Source organism: Bombina bombina, chromosome 5, assembly GCF_027579735.1.
Source record: "Bombina bombina isolate aBomBom1 chromosome 5, aBomBom1.pri, whole genome shotgun sequence".
Classification (NCBI taxonomy): domain Eukaryota; kingdom Metazoa; phylum Chordata; class Amphibia; order Anura; family Bombinatoridae; genus Bombina; species Bombina bombina.
In genome coordinates, this window is record NC_069503.1 from 23591321 (window position 1) to 23611982 (window position 20662).

A 20662-nucleotide genomic window follows, 5' to 3' on the forward strand; every position below is an offset into this window, starting at 1 on the left:
CCAGCTTGGAGTGAAATCATTATGCAGCTTTATCAGGGGAAAAACTCAATGAATTGTCTAAAAAAGGGCATAAACTGAAAGTCCCAGAGAGATGAAAGCTGCCTCCTATAGAAAATAATGAAGGGTGCAGAATCTCACAGTGGAGAGCAAGGTTAACAGGAGAGCACATGGCACTCAAATAAATGCTCAGTTTGCAGCAAACACAAATTAAACTGAAATGTTTACACTGCAGTTTAACCTGTTTGCTTCTAGTTTAGTAACAGTACTTTTCTTTCTATTAAAAAAGTGTATTCTGAAACATAGCAGCAACAATTGCTTTATAAAGACTAAAACTTATTTTTTTCCCCAAACAACTAATATAATTTAGAAAAAAAAATACGTCTGCAAATATTCAAAGTCTCTGAGTTGCTGTGACAAGCCAGATCGTAAATGGTTTCAAATTATGACAAATTGTGTAAAAAAAAAAAAAACCTTATAGCCTTGAACTGAAAGAGTAGAGATTTTCCTTCCTTGTCCATGTGGGTAAGTATGGTTTCTGGATTACTACATTTAGAGAATTATAATTTCCTTGTACAAAGAGATAGTGAAACATACACCGATATGTCTTAAATTTGGGATGGGTATATAAGGACACAATTGAGACAAACTTCTTTTTAGCAAATTGATAGTATGGTGAGTTGTAAGTGATCCTCTTAAATGAGCATATGTGCCCCTCCCTCTTATCCTCTACCAGGGCTCAACAAACCCAGCAGCCAGGGAGCCATTCACTCCTAGAATTTTACTCCTGGCTCCTAATTTAAATTTAAACTATAAAAGAATGTCTGGCTCCTACAGATTCTCAATGCTCCTAAATTTTAAACAGATTTGCTGCCCCTGCTCTGCAGTTCGTTTGACTAAATAATAAGTGGAGTGTTGATTCTTTTTGTTCATACATTTGTTATGAAATACTTAAAAATGGTTGCAATATATTCTGTAATTCAATGTTATAATTTTATCATTGTCATTTGTGTACAACAATCTGTAACATAACAACTCAATAAATACTGGAAGTTAAAAACATAAAATGCCTCTGCATATTAATCTCAGGCTAATATTGGCTTTGATGCAACATTCTACCTCACATTTATTTAGTGTTTAATGTCTCTTTAAGGTGCTGTCCTGCAAAATTCAAACTTAAAATAAACAGATTTAACATAACTTTTGTTCTCATGCAAAAAATATTTGTAACGTTTAAGTTGTGCTCTGTCCTAAGCAAGACAGTGTTCTCTGTTTCTTTAAAGGGACACTGAACCCAATTTTTTTCTTTCATGATTCAGACAGAGCATGCAATTTTAAGCAACTTTCTAATTTAGACTCAAGACAGAGTATTCGCAGCGCAACTAAAAAAGAAGAGAGGGTGGGACAGGATTTAATGATCAGGTATACAGATAAAAAAGCAATAAATGTAATACTAGATATTTAACAGTATATATATCCCCAAATACAACTCAAACACAAACAGAGGGGAATAATATTACCACTTCCACAGGCTGAGTGTAAGAGTATTAGCTAGAGTCCAGAAATGTCCATTAATAGCTGTGTATTTCAGCTGTTTCCCAGGAGATTCCTAGGTGCTTGATCCACGGGCTGCAGCTACATTCAGAGGCGTGTCACCCAACACTCTCTATGCAACAATCCTATAGAAAAAGAAACAAGTGCAAGCCCATGGACAGCACTTGTTTATTGGTGCTGTCCAATCAGCAAGGACAACCCAGGTTGTTCACCAAAAATGGGCCAGCATCTAAACTTACATTCCTGCTTTTCAAATAAATATACCAAGAGAATGAAGAAAATTTGATAATAGCAGTAAATTAGAAAGTTACTTAAAATTGCATGCTCTATCTGAATCATGAAATAAAAAATTTGGGTTCAGTGTCACTTGAAGGCTGTGGGTTTGACTCCTAACTAAGCTCTAGATGACGGTACCTCTAACTTACTACACAGGCCCAGTCTAAGGACATCTCTCTTCTCTATGTGACCCCGATACCTCTAACTTACTACACAGGCCCAGTCTAAGGACATCTCTCTTCTCTATGTGACCCCGATACCTCTAACTTACTACACAGGCCCAGTCTAAGGACGTCTCTCTTCTCTATGTGACCCCGATATCTCTAACTTACTACACAGGCCCAGTCTAAGGACGTCTCTCTTCTCTATGTGACCCCGATACCTCTAACTTACTACACAGGCCCAGTCTAAGGACGTCTCTCTTCTCTATGTGACCCCGATATCTCTAACTTACTACACAGGCCCAGTCTAAGAACATCTCTCTTCTCCATGTGACCCCAATATCTCTAACTTACTACACAGGCCCAGTCTAAGGCTATCTCTCTTCTATATGTGACACTGATATCTCTAACTTACTACACTGGTCCAGTCTAAGTACGTCTCTCTTCTCCATGTGACCCTGATATCTCAAACTTACTACACAGGCCCAGTCTAAGTACATCTCTCTTCTATATGTGACACTGATATCTCTAACTTACTACACAGGCCCAGTCTAAGAACATCTCTCTTCTCTATGTGACCCCAATATCGCTAACTTACTACACAGGCCCAGTCTAAGTACGTCTCTCTTCTCTATGTGACACTGATATCTCTAACTTACTACACAGGCCCAGTCTAAGAACATCTCTCTTCTCTATGTGACCCCAATATCGCTAACTTACTACACAGGCCCAGTCTAAGTACGTCTCTCTTCTCCATGTGACCCTGATATCTCTAACTTACTACACAGGCCCAGTCTAAGAACATCTCTCTTCTCCATGTGACCCCGATACCTCTAACTTACTACACAGGCCAGTCTAAGGCCATCTCTCTTCTATATGTGACACTGATATCTCTAACTTACTACACAGGCCCAGTCTAAGGCCATCTCTCTTCTATATGTGACACTGATATCTCTAACTTACTACACAGGCCCAGTCTAAGGCCATCTCTCTTCTATATGTGACACTGATATCGCTAACTTACTACACAGGCCCAGTCTAAGGACGTTTCTCTTCTCCATGTGACCCTGAAACCTCTAACTTACTACACAAGCCCAGTTTAAGGACGTCTCTCTTCTATATGTGACACTGATATCTCTAACTTACTACACAGGCCCAGTCTAAGGGCATCTCTCTTCTCCATGTGACCCTGAAACCTCTAACTTATTACACAGGCCCAGTTTAAGGACGTCTCTTCTATATGTGACACTGATATCTCTAACTTACTACACAGGTCCAGCCTAAGGGCATCTCTCTTCTCCATGTGACCCTGAAACCTCTAACTTACTACACAAGCCCAGTTTAAGGACGTCTCTCTTCTATATGTGACACTGATATCTCTAACTTACTACACAGGCCCAGTCTAAGGCCATCTCTCTTCTATATGTGACACTGATATCTCTAACTTACTACACAGGCCCAGTCTAAGGGCATCTCTCTTCTCCATGTGACCCTGAAACCTCTAACTTACTACACAGGCTCAGTTTAAGGACGTCTCTCTTCTATATGTGACACTGATATCTCTAACTTACTAAAGTACAAAGTCAATTGACTCAGCACACAACGGTCCCTGTGCCAGCCACTCAAGAGACCCACTCTAGTCTCTAAAGTAATATCCAAACACACTCCAAAACGAGTAGCAGCAAACAATTGTGTTTATTGGGTACAACACAGCATTAACAGCAACGTTTCGGTATTGCTACCTTATTCATGCTAAACATCATACTGCAATGATTCTATTTAAACCTAAACACCACTAGGTGGCGCTGCAGGTTCAACTTCCTATTAACTCTTTACATCAAAAATATTTTATACATCAAAAAACATTAAAAAACTCTATATTATATTAATTATAATTAAATTACAAAAACAAATATTTATAGAATCATGTTATTTTCTCAAATACAGATTAATTTATGAAAAAATACAAAATTAATTCATAAAAAATTATTATAGAAAGACAGACATATCCAGATCTTTATTTAACCCATTTGGTTCCATAGTGCCTAATTTCCAAATCCAGAAACTTTCTCTCTGTTTAAGGAGAAGTTCTCTATTCCCTAACCTTCTTGGTATTTCTATTTTCTCAATAATTTGAAAGCGCAATTGCCCAATTGAATGGCCCATTTCTACAAAATGTTGAGCTACTGGCGCTTTAAAATTCTTAATTCGAATAGAGCTTTTATGTTCAATTATCCTATCTTTGATAGTTCTGGTCGTCTCTCCGACGTAGCCACGCCCACAGGGGCATTTAATTAAATAAACCACATAAGTGGTTAAGCAAGTATGAAAGCCATTAATTTTAAACTTTTTTCCCGTAGTTGGATGCACAAATGTGGGCCCTTTAATCATGTTGTTACAACAAGAGCATCCCAAACAGGGATAACTCCCTTCATTCTTACTTTTAATGAATTTTTGTGTTGACTTAATATTTGTCCCTATATCTGCTCTAACTAATTGTTGTTTCAAATTAAAACTCTGTTTATACGCTGGCATGGGTAAGTTCTTAAATTCTTTAATTTGGGGGTTACATTCAGAGAGTATAGACCAATGTTTTCTCAGGATATATTGGATTTGGTTAGACTGGGAATTAAATTCAGATACAAATATGAGGCGATCCTCTTTATTATTTTCCTTCTGTTTAGTTTTAAGTAAACCTTCTCTAGGAACAGAAAGTGCATGATTAATTTCAGCTTCTAATATATCTGATGGGTATCCTCTTTTAGAAAATCTGTCTGCCATTTCTATCATTCTTTTTCTTACTAGATTTTCATCAGTAATAATTCTGCGGGCTCGTAAGAACTGACTACGGGGAAGAGCCTTCAGGAGGGATCCAGGATGGGCACTATCAAAGTGCAATAAACTATTCCTGTCTGTTTCTTTTCTAAATAAGTCAACCTTCAACTCTCTTCCTTCCTTAATAATCCTAGTGTCAAGAAAAGCAATATTACTCTCACTCCAAGTTAGCTTAAATTTTATGTGGCCAGATGCTCCATTTATATCCTCCACAAATCTAAGTAGGGATCCAACGTCGCCCCACCATATCCCAAAGATATCATCGATATAGCGCCACCAACAGGCGCCATACCGATGAAATCCAGGATTGGAAAAAACAAACTTTTCTTCGAATACATTCATAAAAATGTTAGCGTAATTCGGGGCGACGTTGGACCCCATTGCAGTCCCTTGTATCTGAAGAAAAAATTCATCTCCAAATAAAAAGTAATTACAATAAAGAATTAATTCTAATAGCTGAAGGAGAAAGTGAACCTGGGCTTTAGAATAGTTTTTATCCATATCTAACACCATCTTAACTGCACCCATACCGCTCTCGTGAGTAATTGATGTATATAAACTTTCTACATCTAAACTATATAGAATAAACTTGTCAGATTCAAAAACCAAGGTGTCTATCTTTCTTAAAAAGTCACTTGTGTCTTTCAAAAAAGAATTGGATATTTCAACAAATGGTCTAAGAATACGGTCTAGAAAGATAGACACATTGGTCAAGATAGACTGATTACTAGCCACAATTGGGCGGCCTGGGGGTTCAAGTAAATTTTTATGCACTTTTGGAAGTGTATAGAGCACAGGAGTGCAAGGGTGCTCTATATATAGAAATTTAAACAAATCTTTACCAATAAGACCATAGTTCAATGCTCTCTGACATATTTTTTTCAACTCATTCTGAATCAGGAATACAGGGTTATTTGGCAATTTCTTGTACACATCGGACTTACTTAATTGTTGTTTAATTTCTTCCACATAGTAATTCTTATCTAGGGCTATAATCGCCCCGCCCTTATCAGCACGCTTCAAAATAATGTCATCCCTCGCTTTTAAAGTTTTTAAAGCAGCTACATTCTTTGCATTAAAGTTACTTTTTTGTTTTTTAGTGTAACCAAATTTATTAGATACAGGACTACACCTTTCATTATGTTTCTTTTTGTCAGTGTCGGCTTGTAATTTAGCTATATCATGTTCTACAAGATTAATGTATGTCTCTATGCTATGGTTGTTTTGTGGTGGTAAAAAAGTGCTTTTATTTTTTAAACCAAGCTTAGGTAGATTAAATACAGACTGTTCAGATTCTAATTTAGTACTCTGTTGCAGATTACACATAAACCCTTTTAACCTTAAATTACGGTAGAACTTAAATAAATCTTTGCTAAGTTGGAAAAAGTCACAATCTCTTCTGGGACAGAAGGACAGTCCTTTATTAAGAGTGCACAGTTCATCTTGCAAAAGTTCAGCCTTGGAAATATTAATCACTGTATCTTCTACTTCTTTATCACTAGCAAACAAATTAGCAGCTACCTTTAAGACCTTACCCGGCCCGGCATTTACTTGCCCCTTCTCGGTCTCAATTGCTTTTTCTTTTCTTTCTCTTTTTTCTGATCGGCGGTGTTTCCGGCCGCCACGCCAATGTCGGATTCGGAGTCCCCCGGTGACGTATCGGAGGATCCGGTGCTACTTCCACTCTTCATGGGGTAACGATTCCTACGCCTTTGGAAACCGGAAGCTTGTCTTCTGCTTACTCCTTCCGGATCATACTTCCAACGGTAAACCCTATTTTGAAGGTAATCGTTCTCATCTCTTGAAAACTTTGATCTTTTTCGTTCTTCTATTACCTTTTTCAGGTCTTCAATTTTAGAGTTCACCTCTTTTAGTAGTTTCGTTGCTTCATTAAGAGATAGTCCGCTCTTGATTTCAGCCTCCATAGATGCCAATTTCTCATCCTGCTCTGCAATCTCTGCATTCAGGCAGTCGACAGTAAGTACCATCAAATCCATAGAGCACTTGTTTAAGATATGTTCAAATCTCTCGTAGTAGGTTGTATTCTCTTTCATTAGAGTTGGACGTGTGCTCATTCTGAGCCCTCTAGGGATTCTTTTCACCCTGTGATATTCCGCAAGGGTGGCGGCATGCAAATCATAGGCTACTCTGTTTTTCTGTAATCTTTCGAAATCCTTTGCAATCGATTCAGAAGGTGCTGTTTTTAGGAAATCTCTTGATCCTTTAGTCAAAGTTGTAATGCGAGCTGCTTCTACATCTGTATATGAGAAAGTCTTTAACTCTTGTTGTGTAGTATCCATGTTCCAAAATCACAGGTAAATTCCTTATCAGGACCAAGGTGCACGAGTCGAGTGGATACAGTATCCAAAGTACAAAGTCAATTGACTCAGCACACAACGGTCCCTGTGCCAGCCACTCAAGAGACCCACTCTAGTCTCTAAAGTAATATCCAAACACACTCCAAAACGAGTAGCAGCAAACAATTGTGTTTATTGGGTACAACACAGCATTAACAGCAACGTTTCGGTATTGCTACCTTATTCATGCTAAACATCATACTGCAATGATTCTATTTAAACCTAAACACCACTAGGTGGCGCTGCAGGTTCAACTTCCTATTAACTCTTTACATCAAAAATATTTTATACATCATTGTATTTATTGTAATTACTTTTTATTTGGAGATGAATTTTTTCTTCAGATACAAGGGACTGCAATGGGGTCCAACGTCGCCCCGAATTACGCTAACATTTTTATGAATGTATTCGAAGAAAAGTTTGTTTTTTCCAATCCTGGATTTCATCGGTATGGCGCCTGTTGGTGGCGCTATATCGATGATATCTTTGGGATATGGTGGGGCGACGTTGGATCCCTACTTAGATTTGTGGAGGATATAAATGGAGCATCTGGCCACATAAAATTTAAGCTAACTTGGAGTGAGAGTAATATTGCTTTTCTTGACACTAGGATTATTAAGGAAGGAAGAGAGTTGAAGGTTGACTTATTTAGAAAAGAAACAGACAGGAATAGTTTATTGCACTTTGATAGTGCCCATCCTGGATCCCTCCTGAAGGCTCTTCCCCGTAGTCAGTTCTTACGAGCCCGCAGAATTATTACTGATGAAAATCTAGTAAGAAAAAGAATGATAGAAATGGCAGACAGATTTTCTAAAAGAGGATACCCATCAGATATATTAGAAGCTGAAATTAATCATGCACTTTCTGTTCCTAGAGAAGGTTTACTTAAAACTAAACAGAAGGAAAATAATAAAGAGGATCGCCTCATATTTGTATCTGAATTTAATTCCCAGTCTAACCAAATCCAATATATCCTGAGAAAACATTGGTCTATACTCTCTGAATGTAACCCCCAAATTAAAGAATTTAAGAACTTACCCATGCCAGCGTATAAACAGAGTTTTAATTTGAAACAACAATTAGTTAGAGCAGATATAGGGACAAATATTAAGTCAACACAAAAATTCATTAAAAGTAAGAATGAAGGGAGTTATCCCTGTTTGGGATGCTCTTGTTGTAACAACATGATTAAAGGGCCCACATTTGTGCATCCAACTACGGGAAAAAAGTTTAAAATTAATGGCTTTCATACTTGCTTAACCACTTATGTGGTTTATTTAATTAAATGCCCCTGTGGGCGTGGCTACGTCGGAGAGACGACCAGAACTATCAAAGATAGGATAATTGAACATAAAAGCTCTATTCGAATTAAGAATTTTAAAGCGCCAGTAGCTCAACATTTTGTAGAAATGGGCCATTCAATTGGGCAATTGCGCTTTCAAATTATTGAGAAAATAGAAATACCAAGAAGGTTAGGGAATAGAGAACTTCTCCTTAAACAGAGAGAAAGTTTCTGGATTTGGAAATTAGGCACTATGGAACCAAATGGGTTAAATAAAGATCTGGATATGTCTGTCTTTCTATAATAATTTTTTATGAATTAATTTTGTATTTTTTCATAAATTAATCTGTATTTGAGAAAATAACATGATTCTATAAATATTTGTTTTTGTAATTTAATTATAATTAATATAATATAGAGTTTTTTAATGTTTTTTGATGTATAAAATATTTTTGATGTAAAGAGTTAATAGGAAGTTGAACCTGCAGCGCCACCTAGTGGTGTTTAGGTTTAAATAGAATCATTGCAGTATGATGTTTAGCATGAATAAGGTAGCAATACCGAAACGTTGCTGTTAATGCTGTGTTGTACCCAATAAACACAATTGTTTGCTGCTACTCGTTTTGGAGTGTGTTTGGATATTACTTTAGAGACTAGAGTGGGTCTCTTGAGTGGCTGGCACAGGGACCGTTGTGTGCTGAGTCAATTGACTTTGTACTTTGGATACTGTATCCACTCGACTCGTGCACCTAGGTCCTGATAAGGAATTTACCTGTGATTTTGGAACATGGATACTACACAACAAGAGTTAAAGACTTTCTCATATACAGATGTAGAAGCAGCTCGCATTACAACTTTGACTAAAGGATCAAGAGATTTCCTAAAAACAGCACCTTCTGAATCGATTGCAAAGGATTTCGAAAGATTACAGAAAAACAGAGTAGCCTATGATTTGCATGCCGCCACCCTTGCGGAATATCACAGGGTGAAAAGAATCCCTAGAGGGCTCAGAATGAGCACACGTCCAACTCTAATGAAAGAGAATACAACCTACTGCGAGAGATTTGAACATATCTTAAACAAGTGCTCTATGGATTTGATGGTACTTACTGTCGACTGCCTGAATGCAGAGATTGCAGAGCAGGATGAGAAATTGGCATCTATGGAGGCTGAAATCAAGAGCGGACTATCTCTTAATGAAGCAACGAAACTACTAAAAGAGGTGAACTCTAAAATTGAAGACCTGAAAAAGGTAATAGAAGAACGAAAAAGATCAAAGTTTTCAAGAGATGAGAACGATTACCTTCAAAATAGGGTTTACCGTTGGAAGTATGATCCGGAAGGAGTAAGCAGAAGACAAGCTTCCGGTTTCCAAAGGCGTAGGAATCGTTACCCCATGAAGAGTGGAAGTAGCACCGGATCCTCCGATACGTCACCGGGGGACTCCGAATCCGACATCGGCGTGGCGGCCGGAAACACCGCCGATCAGAAAAAAGAGAAAGAAAAGAAAAAGCAATTGAGACCGAGAAGGGGCAAGTAAATGCCGGGCCGGGTAAGGTCTTAAAGGTAGCTGCTAATTTGTTTGCTAGTGATAAAGAAGTAGAAGATACAGTGATTAATATTTCCAAGGCTGAACTTTCGCAAGATGAACTGTGCACTCTTAATAAAGGACTGTCCTTCTGTCCCAGAAGAGATTGTGACTTTTTCCAACTTAGCAAAGATTTATTTAAGTTCTACCGTAATTTAAGGTTAAAAGGGTTTATGTGTAATCTGCAACAGAGTACTAAATTAGAATCTGAACAGTCTGTATTTAATCTACCTAAGCTTGGTTTAAAAAATAAAAGCACTTTTTTACCACCACAAAACAACCATAGCATAGAGACATACATTAATCTTGTAGAACATGATATAGCTAAATTACAAGCCGACACTGACAAAAAGAAACATAATGAAAGGTGTAGTCCTGTATCTAATAAATTTGGTTACACTAAAAAACAAAAAAGTAACTTTAATGCAAAGAATGTAGCTGCTTTAAAAACTTTAAAAGCGAGGGATGACATTATTTTGAAGCGTGCTGATAAGGGCGGGGCGATTATAGCCCTAGATAAGAATTACTATGTGGAAGAAATTAAACAACAATTAAGTAAGTCCGATGTGTACAAGAAATTGCCAAATAACCCTGTATTCCTGATTCAGAATGAGTTGAAAAAAATATGTCAGAGAGCATTGAACTATGGTCTTATTGGTAAAGATTTGTTTAAATTTCTATATATAGAGCACCCTTGCACTCCTGTGCTCTATACACTTCCAAAAGTGCATAAAAATTTACTTGAACCCCCAGGCCGCCCAATTGTGGCTAGTAATCAGTCTATCTTGACCAATGTGTCTATCTTTCTAGACCGTATTCTTAGACCATTTGTTGAAATATCCAATTCTTTTTTGAAAGACACAAGTGACTTTTTAAGAAAGATAGACACCTTGGTTTTTGAATCTGACAAGTTTATTCTATATAGTTTAGATGTAGAAAGTTTATATACATCAATTACTCACGAGAGCGGTATGGGTGCAGTTAAGATGGTGTTAGATATGGATAAAAACTATTCTAAAGCCCAGGTTCACTTTCTCCTTCAGCTATTAGAATTAATTCTTTATTGTAATTACTTTTTATTTGGAGATGAATTTTTTCTTCAGATACAAGGGACTGCAATGGGGTCCAACGTCGCCCCGAATTACGCTAACATTTTTATGAATGTATTCGAAGAAAAGTTTGTTTTTTCCAATCCTGGATTTCATCGGTATGGCGCCTGTTGGTGGCGCTATATCGATGATATCTTTGGGATATGGTGGGGCGACGTTGGATCCCTACTTAGATTTGTGGAGGATATAAATGGAGCATCTGGCCACATAAAATTTAAGCTAACTTGGAGTGAGAGTAATATTGCTTTTCTTGACACTAGGATTATTAAGGAAGGAAGAGAGTTGAAGGTTGACTTATTTAGAAAAGAAACAGACAGGAATAGTTTATTGCACTTTGATAGTGCCCATCCTGGATCCCTCCTGAAGGCTCTTCCCCGTAGTCAGTTCTTACGAGCCCGCAGAATTATTACTGATGAAAATCTAGTAAGAAAAAGAATGATAGAAATGGCAGACAGATTTTCTAAAAGAGGATACCCATCAGATATATTAGAAGCTGAAATTAATCATGCACTTTCTGTTCCTAGAGAAGGTTTACTTAAAACTAAACAGAAGGAAAATAATAAAGAGGATCGCCTCATATTTGTATCTGAATTTAATTCCCAGTCTAACCAAATCCAATATATCCTGAGAAAACATTGGTCTATACTCTCTGAATGTAACCCCCAAATTAAAGAATTTAAGAACTTACCCATGCCAGCGTATAAACAGAGTTTTAATTTGAAACAACAATTAGTTAGAGCAGATATAGGGACAAATATTAAGTCAACACAAAAATTCATTAAAAGTAAGAATGAAGGGAGTTATCCCTGTTTGGGATGCTCTTGTTGTAACAACATGATTAAAGGGCCCACATTTGTGCATCCAACTACGGGAAAAAAGTTTAAAATTAATGGCTTTCATACTTGCTTAACCACTTATGTGGTTTATTTAATTAAATGCCCCTGTGGGCGTGGCTACGTCGGAGAGACGACCAGAACTATCAAAGATAGGATAATTGAACATAAAAGCTCTATTCGAATTAAGAATTTTAAAGCGCCAGTAGCTCAACATTTTGTAGAAATGGGCCATTCAATTGGGCAATTGCGCTTTCAAATTATTGAGAAAATAGAAATACCAAGAAGGTTAGGGAATAGAGAACTTCTCCTTAAACAGAGAGAAAGTTTCTGGATTTGGAAATTAGGCACTATGGAACCAAATGGGTTAAATAAAGATCTGGATATGTCTGTCTTTCTATAATAATTTTTTATGAATTAATTTTGTATTTTTTCATAAATTAATCTGTATTTGAGAAAATAACATGATTCTATAAATATTTGTTTTTGTAATTTAATTATAATTAATATAATATAGAGTTTTTTAATGTTTTTTGATGTATAAAATATTTTTGATGTAAAGAGTTAATAGGAAGTTGAACCTGCAGCGCCACCTAGTGGTGTTTAGGTTTAAATAGAATCATTGCAGTATGATGTTTAGCATGAATAAGGTAGCAATACCGAAACGTTGCTGTTAATGCTGTGTTGTACCCAATAAACACAATTGTTTGCTGCTACTCGTTTTGGAGTGTATCTCTAACTTACTACACAGGCCCAGTCTAAGGGCATTTCTCTTCTCCATGTGACCCTGAAACCTCTAACTTACTACACAGGCTCAGTTTAAGGACGTCTCTCTTCTATATGTGACACTGATATCTCTAACTTACTACACAGGCCCAGTCTAAGGGCATCTCTCTTCTCCATGTGACCCTGAAACCTCTAACTTACTACACAGGCTCAGTTTAAGGACGTCTCTCTTCTATATGTGACACTGATATCTCTAACTTACTACACAGGCCCAGTCTAAGGGCATCTCTCTTCTCCATGTGACCCTGAAACCTCTAACTTACTACACAGGCTCAGTTTAAGGACGTCTCTCTTCTATATGTGACCCCGATATCTCTAACTTAGTACACAGGTCCAGTCTAAGGACATCTCTCTTCTCTATGTGACCCCGATATCTCTAACTTATTACACAGGTCCAGTCTAAGGACATCTCTCTTCTCTATGTGACCCCGATATCTCTAACTTACTACACAGGCCCAGTCTAAGGACATCTCTCTTCTGTATGTGAACCGGATACCTCTAACTTACTACACAGGTCAAGTCTAAGGACATCTCTCTTCTATATGTGACACTGATATCTCTAACTTACTACACAGGTCCAGCCTAAGGGCATTTCTCTTCTCCATGTGAAGCTCCGAGGTACAGCGTGAGGCTCAATTGAATAATTATACCCAGAGGATTGAAAGGCTTCACACAGATCTTCAGAACCGGCATCTTCAAGAATACCTGGGGTAGAGAATAAAAAATGTGAGAACTTTAAATGAACAGTTATAAAAGTCAATTAAACTCAAAATTTAACAACAAATAAGATGTTTCATTCCTGAAAGTATAACATTATTGCTGTATCAATTCAGTTTGCTGTAAAATGCATTTAAAAATTCTGCTTCCTTCGCTCGAGTTAATTCTGTTAGCTACTTTTCTATGTGATCCCCCCCCCCATCGTATCTCTGTAGTCATTTGGTCTCAAAGGACACTAAAGTCAAAATTACACTTTAATAACTCAAGAACATATCATTTTAAATAACTTTTCAATTTATTTCCATCAAATTTTGCAAAAATCTTTTTATATACACAGATTCTCAGCCACCAGCTCCCACTGAGCATGAGTACCCAGTGTATATGTATAGGCATTTGTGATTGGCTGTTGGCTATCACATGATACAGGGGGCAGGGAAAATGGAAGTAACTAACAGGGAATAGTGTTTCCATCTAGTGTTAATCTTGATAATATTTAACATTGAAGCAAAACTGCTGCCATATAGTACTGCAGCCACGTGCACACTACTGAGCTAACTTTTCTGCTTTTCAACAAAGGATAACAAAAAACGAAGAAAATTTGATACTAGAAGAAAATTGAAAAACTGTTTAAAATTGTATGTTCTATCTGAATCATAAAAATGTGGGCTTTCTGTCTCTTTCATAAGCTGTTTAGGTTTGACTTATTGTGTACACATAAATATAGATTTAGCATTAGTTCTTTAGACCAGTCATGTACCTATGTAATCTTGTCTGGAAACTGAGAAATCACTTCTGCCCTTTATCAGGCAGTAAACAACAATACAATTATAAAACAATACATTTTCATGCATTCACAAGGCGGTATTCCTAAATAAAGACTCTTCGTCTGTACTATATGGTTCATACAAGAAGGACCGTTACAAAATGTAAATCATCTCTTAAACAGATCACCAGATTCTAAAAAAGTATAGTTAGTTTTAAAGTGATATGATAAAGCAATTTTAAGCAACTTTCTAATTTTCTTCTACTATAACATTTTCTTTATTCTCTTGGTATCTTTATTTGAAAAGCAGGATATATAAGCTTAGGAGCCAGCCCATTTTTGGCTCAGCACCCTTGGTAGCACTTGCTGATTGGTGGTGGCTAAATGTAGCAACCAGTCAGTAAGCACTACCCTGTGTGTTAAACAAAAAATGGGACAGCTCCTAAGCTTATATTCCTGCTTTTTAAATAAAGATAACAAGAGAATGAAGAAAAATTGATAAAAGGACTAAATTAGAATAATGAAAGAACAAAAAATTGGGTTTCATATCCCTTTAAGAACATATAATCACATTATTTTCTACTTGTTAGAGAAGATAAACTGTTGCTTTTACTCTCAAGCACACAGTAGCTGTGAGATTAACTTGACTTACGCGTATCCACCTGTATGGTCACGTACTTCACACACTGATCCGGTCTCAGAAGCTTCATAGCTGATGCGTGTTCTTTTCGCTTCTGCATCTCCGTCTTTTCCAAATCTTTTTTCTTCTCTTTTTCTTTTCTCTGTAACTCTCTCTCCGACTTTTGAAGATCCTTTTTCCTTTCTTTTTCCTGCTTTTTGAGCTCCCTTTCCCTTCTTCTCTTATCAGCGTGTTCCCGTTCGGTCTCCAGTTCCTCTAGACTTTTCTTCTTCCTTGAACCCTTGCTTGGGCTAGGAGTGGTGGAAACTGGAAGTGGTATGGCCAAGACAGATGCATGGCCTCCAGCAGAGGACACAGTGGCTTTGATGGAGGAATTTAGTCCTTGGTCATAATCAGTTTCTCTTTCTACGGTTTCTAACTTGATGCTAAGACTCTTGTTCTCCTCTGTTTGGACATTATGCGGCTCCTCCTCATTCTCAGAATCCGATATCTCCCAGTTGGTTGTCCTTCTGGAAATCCTCTGTATTGATGCACAAGAATCCCCTTTTGACACTGCCTCTTTTTGTTTGGTCTCCATATTTATTCTTCCCTTCTTTAGAAGCTAAATTAAGTTCCCTGAGTAATAGAAATTGCCAATATAAAATAAATGGAACCCTTTTTAAAGAAAGCTTTACAAAACAGGGATTCTGGTATTATCTATCACTAAAGTTGTAGTGTGGGTACAAACAATGATTAGCAATTGTGTATATAAGGCACTTATTGCAAAAAAAATAAATAAAAGTACACAGTTAAAAATAAGCCAATTAGATTCCAAAAGTATCAATTGTGAAATTAAAGAACTGGCTACCTAATCTGCAACTGTCATAATACAAATGATTTACTGTCCACATAGAGTTGTCACACAATTTATTTCCTACCGTACATCTTTGTTATATATAGCAAGTCCTGAAAAGTAATTAGCAGCTTCAGGTAACCATATGTCAGTAAGTGAAGAATACAAGATGCATTTATATTTCCAAATAAAGATCCCAAGAGTGTTTAATACACAGTAACAATGAATGAATGTACCAGAGGCTATAAAGTAACAATGAATGAATGTGCCAGGGGCTATAAAGTAATAATGAATGAATGTGCCAGGGGCTATAAAGTAACAATGAATGAATGTGCCAGAGACTATAAAGTAACAATGAATGAATGTGCCAGAGGCTATAAAGTAACAATGAATGAATGTGCCAGAGGCTATAAAGTAACAATGAATGAATGTGCCAGAGGCTATAAAGTAACAATGAATGAATGAATGTGCCATGGGCTATAAAGTAACAATGAATGAATGTGCCATGGGCTATAAAGTAACAATGAATGAATGAATGTGCCAGAGGCTATAAAGTAACAATGAATGAATGAATGTGCCATGGGCTATAAAGTAACAATGAATGAATGAATGTGCCATGGGCTATAAAGTAACAATGAATGAATGAATGTGCCATGGGCTATAAAGTAACAATGAATGAATGAATGTGCCATGGGCTATAAAGTAACAATGAATGAATGAATGTGCCATGGGCTATAAAGTAACAATGAATGAATGTGCCATGGGCTATAAAGTAACAATGAATGAATGAATGTGCCAGAGGCTATAAAGTAACAATGAATGAATGAATGTGCCATGGGCTATAAAGTAACAATGAATGAATGAATGTGCCAGAGGCTATAAAGTAACAATGAATGAATGTGCCAGAGGCTATAAAGTAACAATGAATGAATGTGCCAGAGGCTATAAAGTAACAATGAATGAATGTGCCATGGGCTATAAAGTAACAATGAATGAATGAATGTGCCAGGGGCTATAAAGTAACAATGAATGAATGAATGTGCCAGGGGCTATAAAGTAACAATGAATGAATGAATGTGCCAGAGGCTATAAAGTAACAATGAATGAATGAATGTGCCAGAGGCTATAAAGTAACAATGAATGAATGAATGTGCCAGAGGCTATAAAGTAACAATGAATGAATGAATGTGCCAGGGGCTATAAAGTAACAATGAATGAATGTGCCAGGGGCTATAAAGTAACAATGAATGAATGTGCCAGGGGCTATAAAGTAACAATGAATGAATGTGTCAGGGGCTATAAAGTAACAATGAATGAATGAATGAATGTGCCAGGGGCTATAAAGTAACAATGAATGAATGAATGAATGTGCCAGGGGCTATAAAGTAACAATGAATGAATGAATGTGCCAGGGGCTATAAAGTAACAATGAATGAATGAATGTGCCAGGGGCTATAAAGTAACAATGAATGAATGTGCCAGGGGCTATAAAGTAACAATGAATGAATGTGCCAGGGGCTATAAAGTAACAATGAATGAATGAATGTGCCAGGGGCTATAAAGTAACAATGAATGAATGAATGAATGTGCCAGGGGCTATAAAGTAACAATGAATGAATGAATGTGCCAGAGGCTATAAAGTAACAATGAATGAATGAATGTGCCAGAGGCTATAAAGTAACAATGAATGAATGAATGTGCCAGAGGCTATAAAGTAACAATGAATGAATGTGCCAGAGGCTATAAAGTAGCAATGAATGAATGTGCCAGGGGCTATAAAGTAACAATGAATGAATGAATGTGCCAGAGGCTATAAAGTAACAATGAATGAATGAATGTGCCAGAGGCTATAAAGTAACAATGAATGAATGAATGTGCCAGAGGCTATAAAGTAACAATGAATGAATGTGCCAGGGGCTATAAAGTAACAATGAATGAATGTGCCAGGGGCTATAAAGTAACAATGAATGAATGAATGTGCCAGGGGCTATAAAGTAACAATGAATGAATGAATGTGCCAGGGGCTATAAAGTAACAATGAATGAATGAATGTGCCAGGGGCTATAAAGTAACAATGAATGAATGAATGTGCCAGGGGCTATAAAGTAACAATGAATGAATGAATGTGCCAGGGGCTATAAAGTAACAATGAATGAATGTGCCAGAGGCTATAAAGTAACAATGAATGAATGTGCCAGGGGCTATAAAGTAACAATGAATGAATGAATGTGCCAGGGGCTATAAAGTAACAATGAATGAATGTGCCAGGGGCTATAAAGTAACAATGAATGAATGAATGTGCCAGGGGCTATAAAGTAACAATGAATGAATGTGCCAGAGGCTATAAAGTAACAATGAATGAATGTGCCAGGGGCTATAAAGTAACAATGAATGAATGAATGTGCCAGGGGCTATAAAGTAACAATGAATGAATGAATGTGCCAGGGGCTATAAAGTAACAATGAATGAATGTGCCAGGGGCTATAAAGTAACAATGAATGAATGAATGTGCCAGGGGCTATAAAGTAACAATGAATGAATGTGCCAGGGGCTATAAAGTAACAATGAATGAATGAATGTGCCAGGGGCTATAAAGTAACAATGAATGAATGTGCCAGGGGCTATAAAGTAACAATGAATGAATGTGCCAGGGGCTATAAAGTAACAATGAATGAATGAATGTGCCAGGGGCTATAAAGTAACAATGAATGAATGTGCCAGGGGCTATAAAGTAACAATGAATGAATGAATGTGCCAGGGGCTATAAAGTAACAATGAATGAATGAATGTGCCAGGGGCTATAAAGTAACAATGAATGAATGAATGTGCCAGGGGCTATAAAGTAACAATGAATGAATGAATGTGCCAGGGGCTATAAAGTAACAATGAATGAATGAATGTGCCAGGGGCTATAAAGTAACAATGAATGAATGTGCCAGAGGCTATAAAGTAACAATGAATGAATGTGCCAGGGGCTATAAAGTAACAATGAATGAATGTGCCAGAGGCTATAAAGTAACAATGAATGAATGAATGTGCCAGGGGCTATAAAGTAACAATGAATGAATGTGCCAGAGGCTATAAAGTAACAATGAATGAATGTGCCAGGGGCTATAAAGTAACAATGAATGAATGAATGTGCCAGGGGCTATAAAGTAACAATGAATGAATGTGCCAGAGGCTATAAAGTAACAATGAATGAATGTGCCAGGGGCTATAAAGTAACAATGAATGAATGAATGTGCTAGGGGCTATAAAGTAACAATGAATGAATGTGCCAGGGGCTATAAAGTAACAATGAATGAATGAATGTGCCAGGGGCTATAAAGTAACAATGAATGAATGAATGTGCCAGGGGCTATAAAGTAACAATGAATGAATGTGCCAGAGGCTATAAAGTAACAATGAATGAATGTGCCAGAGGCTATAAAGTAACAATGAATGAATGTGCCAGAGGCTATAAAGTAACAATGAATGAATGTGCCAGGGGCTATAAAGTAACAATGAATGAATGTGCCAGAGGCTATAAAGTAACAATGAATGAATGTGCTAGGGGCTATAAAGTAACAATGAATGAATGAATGTGCCAGGGGCTATAAAGTAACAATGAATGAATGTGCCAGAGGCTATAAAGTAACAATGAATGAATGTGCCAGAGGCTATAAAGTAACAATGAATGAATGTGCCAGAGGCTATAAAGTAACAATGAATGAATGTGCCAGGGGCTATAAAGTAACAATGAATGAATGTGCCAGGGGCTATAAAGTAACAATGAATGAATGTGCCAGGGGCTATAAAGTAACAATGAATGAATGTGCCAGGGGCTATAAAGTAACAATGAATGAATGTGCCAGGGGCTATAAAGTAACAATGAATGAATGTGCCAGGGGCTATAAAGTAACAATGAATGAATGTGCCAGGGGCTATAAAGTAACAATGAATGAATGTGCCAGGGGCTATAAAGTAACAATGAATGAATGTGCCAGGGGCTATAAAGTAACAATGAATGAATGTGCCAAGGGTGATGCCACAGACATTACTAATAACTAACCTGACCCCTCTAGCAGAATGATGATGATGTTTGAGGGTCAGACACCCAGCAGATCAGCACAGACATATTATTATTATTATTAGTAGTATAAAGCTCTCAGCATAATGATGTCACTACCACAATAGCTCATTAAGCAGCGATTAACCCCTTGTGCTCCAGTGCTAGTCCAAGTCTTAGCAATGATCCAACTCACTAAGGGTCACGTGACCATCACTGACAGCTCTGTCTGCAGCGCGATTCCTGGTATAAATCTCAACTTTCGCATGCGCAGTTTTGACTTGCGTGGAGACGTTAAAAATAACCACGTGACATTGTTGTGTTGGTTACTTGAATAGAAAGCGACGAATGGTTTTATTGCGGTGAAGTTTTGCGTCATTTAACTGGGACGGTTGTTTGAAGTCATTAACGTCATCAGTGTGCGACGACCTGTTTATTCTGGTTTCCGCCAGTACTGTAGTAGCAGCGCTGAGCAACCCCTAGAGTCGGCCAAAGGCAGCTGCTGAGTACAGGGGGCAGAGGGATCAATACAAGAATAGGAACTAGCTAGAGAGCGTTATAAGCCGAGGTGCACACTTGCATGACAGCAGCCAGCGCCTAAACCCCCGGTACTGATCCCTGACACAGCAGCAGGTTACCCGGGCGCGCACCTATCTGTGGTACGGGGCTAAAACCACGTATAGTGCTGCAGCTGGAGTTACCAGGTGTCCTCCGCAATACCCCAAAGCTAGGAACTGGGGGGGATGCGGGTAAATATATATATATAGTTATTTTAAAAGCATTATATATACATAAATGGGGGTTCATTTATTTATATATATACATAGTTATTTTATGTATAGTTAGTAAAAACATTATATGCACATATATACATAAATCGGTTT

The 20662-nt window shown here is 37.4% G+C and overlaps 1 protein-coding gene across 1 annotated transcript in view; it reads right to left on the reverse strand.

Annotated features, from left to right (window-relative positions):
* EME2 (essential meiotic structure-specific endonuclease subunit 2) overlaps nt 1-19962 on the reverse strand; it is a 72065-nt gene extending 52103 nt beyond the window's left edge. The window contains exons 1-3 of the mRNA XM_053713288.1: nt 19782-19962; nt 14911-15513; nt 13347-13483 (exon numbers count right to left, since the gene is read on the reverse strand). Of these exons, the coding sequence (XP_053569263.1) occupies nt 13347-13483; nt 14911-15475 (702 nt within the window). The 5' untranslated portion in view covers nt 15476-15513; nt 19782-19962. The remainder of the gene's footprint in view (nt 1-13346; nt 13484-14910; nt 15514-19781) is intronic.
* Between the last annotated feature and the right edge of the window lie 700 nt (nt 19963-20662).